This window comes from Cryptomeria japonica, chromosome 10 (assembly GCF_030272615.1).
Source record: "Cryptomeria japonica chromosome 10, Sugi_1.0, whole genome shotgun sequence".
In the NCBI taxonomy this organism is placed as follows: domain Eukaryota; kingdom Viridiplantae; phylum Streptophyta; class Pinopsida; order Cupressales; family Cupressaceae; genus Cryptomeria; species Cryptomeria japonica.
The window spans coordinates 130,585,759-130,589,840 of record NC_081414.1 but is presented as its reverse complement, the minus strand read 5'-3'; the positions used below and the strand labels follow the sequence as shown (position 1 = coordinate 130,589,840).

General features: G+C 35.0%; 1 protein-coding gene across 1 annotated transcript; it reads left to right on the top strand.

Annotated features, from left to right (window-relative positions):
• Nucleotides 1-1,647: 1,647 nt before the first annotated feature.
• LOC131030866 (uncharacterized) lies at nucleotides 1,648-3,101 on the top strand. The gene is made up of 6 exons (XM_057961810.2): nucleotides 1,648-1,837; nucleotides 1,940-2,095; nucleotides 2,185-2,254; nucleotides 2,402-2,674; nucleotides 2,762-2,858; nucleotides 2,969-3,101. The coding sequence occupies exons 1-4, from the start codon at nucleotides 1,684-1,686 to the stop codon at nucleotides 2,412-2,414; spliced, it is 393 nt and encodes a 130-aa protein (XP_057817793.1). The 5' UTR covers nucleotides 1,648-1,683; the 3' UTR covers nucleotides 2,415-2,674; nucleotides 2,762-2,858; nucleotides 2,969-3,101.
• The last annotated feature ends 981 nt before the right edge of the window (nucleotides 3,102-4,082 follow it).

The window sequence follows — 4,082 nt, the reverse complement described above, 5'->3', positions numbered from 1 at the left end:
TGCCATGTGTCCACATCCTTTTATGGAGGAAATCTAATATTCCTTAATAAAGGAAAATAAAAGAAATGACTTGTCCTCACACATGTACTAGAGGACAAATTACATGTAGGAATTCCAAAGGAATATCCTAAACTAAATAAAAATAAACCTAGGCTAAGTAAAGATTAAATATTCTAACAAGACTGATAAAGTATAATGTGATGGAAGAAGAAGATACCGAAGAAGTAGAAGATGAAGTGGATGATGATCACGATCGACAGTTTCTCAATGATGATGAAGAAGAACAAGAAGAAGAAGAAGAAGATGATGATGATGATGACGGTGATGGTGATGGTGATGGTGATGGTGGTGATGGTGATGGTGATGGTGATGTTGATGTTGATGGTGGTGATGGTGATGGTGATGGTGATGATGGTGATGATGATGGCGAAGACGTTGATGATGATGACGACAACGACGACGACGACGACGACGATGATGTTGGCGATTGTTTATTACCTATGTGATGGATGGTGATTTATGATACATACGTGATGGATTACATGTTTATGATGACACATGATATGTGATGCTAATTGTGATGCTCAATTACATATATGATGACACATCATGTGATGCTTCTGATGCTTATGATATGTATGTATTTATTGTTTATCAACTTACAAATGTAGTAATGCTTATGATGCTTAATTGATGGTGTTGATTTCAAGTATAGTCCCTGTGTGATGCTGTCACCCTTGGTGGGAAAAAGTCATTGACTACAGACATCGTCAACCATTTAGTTGAGGATCCTGCATAGTCTACATAAAGTAAAGGTAAGGAATTAAAAAAATTACAATGATTTTGATGACAACATCTTTTTATTATTTAATACTCTTTTTGTCTACAAAGTTCATGTTGTTCATGTTGTGTACTATGTAATTTCGCTAACATTTTTTATACTTTTTCTTTGTCACAGGCCGACATGGATCCATCACATATCGCAGACAGAGATGTAGCTTGCGACACTTCTATCGAGCAGGTAAACCTCATTGTAATTGTACAAATTAGATAGAAACAAACTGTTACATTATTATGTTCTTTTTTTTTAGTGATTTATACTAATTTTGTAATTGTTAATGATATTCTTGACACAGACGGATGTTCGGGGAAAGGGAAAGGGAGTTGCAGTACCTAAGCACCTTTCTATGGATGTGGAATCATTAGGGTTAAGCAATGATGACCTTGAAGATCCCACAGACCTTGTGAAATTCTTTAAAATGCCTCTTATAAAAATTAGAAAAGAGATTGTTGCTTTGGCAGCCGTGCATCCTACCATTGATGAGATACGACAGAGGGTGGAATTATTGTTTAAGACAACAAAAAATTAGCAAGTAGTAATGAAAGCTTTAATTATAACAAAAGTTCAATAATGGTTTATATTTTATTCTTTTTTATGTCATTAACTAAAATATGTACGTATTGTTTTTACAACAATTTATCCGCCCTCATGAAAGTCGTTCCCACGATCAGGGTGTTGCAGGATCTTTAGGTGATGACGATTTTCTTGTATTATCACTTGCTTAGCTTATCACTATGAGTACCCAAAACACATCATACTTGATACTGTCAATTTTCAAAATAAAGGTTCATCCTTGTTTACAATTCTTGCATTTTTCATATATTTAATGTTTAATATATTTAATGTATTATTCTTTAGGTGCTATCAATGTTACTGTGCAAATGCCGCCATCGCCTCATCAGAGGTCACCCTCACCTGTATTGCTGACTGCAATGTTGGCAACATGTAGCATGCAGACATCCTCTTTTGCACGTCATATTGGCCCACCCACTGTTGGTAGATCCCTCTTTTGCTCTATCTTCTGTCATGTGTTTATTTCCCTTCAAGCATTCTTCCTTGAATTCTAATGCCATTTCATAGTGGATTCATTTTTTGCAGGAGGAGATGCACATGAGGATGTGCTAGAGGTGACTACTGCTGATAACATACCATCATTTCCTGGATCTTCTCGTATTGCTAGTACAGGAACGTTGCAGGCCACATTGGTGGTGAGCGATGAAGAAATGCTTCCCTTAAAGATACAAAAGGTTCCAGGTACTTTAAAATTATTATTATATATACTCTAATTGTAATTTAATTTATGATCACTCGTTTTGGACTAATGATCCCATGAATTTTTGCAGGCAATGATATTTTCTATAAATATCTTAGTGACATTGCATTGCAGATATTTGGGCTCACCATACGTAAAAGGTGGTACATCATATGTGAACTAACCCTTATCCACTTTTGATTTCATATCATTGCTAGAATAGTTTTCCTTTGATCCATTTCTTAAAGTGTAATAAATATAGATTCAGTTCATTTCTGAATCTACCAGGTTTGTTTTTGCTTTAAAAGGTGGAATGACTAAGAAAAAAGGTTAAAAGATGAATTGACAAACCAAATGGTTGAGTGGTTTGGAAATGACACCTTTGACAAAACCAAACTCCTTGAAAAAGATGGCACATATCTAAAGTATGCAAGGGACCAATACAAGACCCATTTGAAGAGGAACCTAAAGTACGAGCGTCCCCCCATGATTCCAGAGAGGGAGTGGAAGAACCTGATTTTGGATGTCAAGGAGAGAATTGAAAGGGAAAAAGGAAATACACCACTAGACGCCAGAAGAAGGTACGAGATACTATTAAGAATGTAATTATGTACTAATTAATTACTCTTTATATTTATATAATCTAACATATTTCAAATTTTTTATAGACTGAGTGACACGTCAAAGGCAACCAAGGCAAGGCAAGAAAAGAACGGGCAACACAAACTCGGCTCTGGTGGTTACATGAAACTTGCTGCACGAATTGTAAGTATCTCATGTAAATGAAACATTGTATCAAAATATTAATAAATTGCAAACGTTTTTTTTTTATCAAATAATGCAAGCAAAATTCACAGTACCAAGCAAAAATGTAGGGCTCTGAATTCAATAGAGCACCCACAGAAGATGACAAGAGAATTGCCTACCAGCAAGGCTATTCAGCCGTGGCTGATCGGCTACGAGAATTGAGTGGGCATACACAACATTCGAGTGCATCCGTCACATAGGTAAATATGGTAAATGGAAGTTGTTTCAAATTGAATACTTTACCAATAATCTAATTGATGTTGAGTTCCAACATAAAGTGACTATATTTGTTTTAAATAAGCAAGCAATGATAACAATGTGCATGTCATTGGAATGCAACCTGCTAATTGTGAAACACCACCTGCACATGAAGGTCCGGATGTGCATCCCAGTAGTGGAGGTATTCATTTGCTATTCAAATTTATTTATTTAGCTATTAATACAAATATATATATATCTTAATTTGTAATTAGAGTAGTAATTAATGTAACTTTTTTTGTTAATATTTTAGAGCATGTAGTCGGTGGTGAGCAAGTGGAGCATGATCCGGGTACACAACCTCAAGAACGTGATGTTCCCCACTCAGGTAAAGAGGACCACTGTTATTGCTTTAAACAAATATAATTGCAATTGGTGTTCATTATTAATGTAACCTTTAATATTTCAACGCCAGATGATCTAGAGGGTGTTCAACATGTTGAGGTTGAGGCTACACAAAATGATGTGGCCCCATTAGGTAAAGAGCACAACAATTATGTTCTCTAAATTAATGAAATACTTGTAACAATAATAATTTTTTTTTTTAATTTAACCCATTTCTTTGTTATCGCAGAGGACCCCCCTTCGCTTCAGTGTCCTCGTTCTCAATACAGGACTAGGCATACATTGAGATCACGAGCAGTTGGTGGAACATCTGCTGAGGGGGGAAATGATGAAGAAACCGATGTTCCACTTAGTCTTTTCATAGCTTCAAAGAAAAAACAAAGAAAGAAATGATTGTAATCTAACTAATTTGATAATGACTGATTTTTATGTGTTAGTGAATGTAATTATGTGCTAATTAATGGTTATGGATGATATGTGTTAATTAATATTGATGAATGTTGCGTGTTAATTAATGTTAATCAATGTTATGTGTTAATGAACGTTATGTGATATTAATGAATGAATGTTATATTTTAT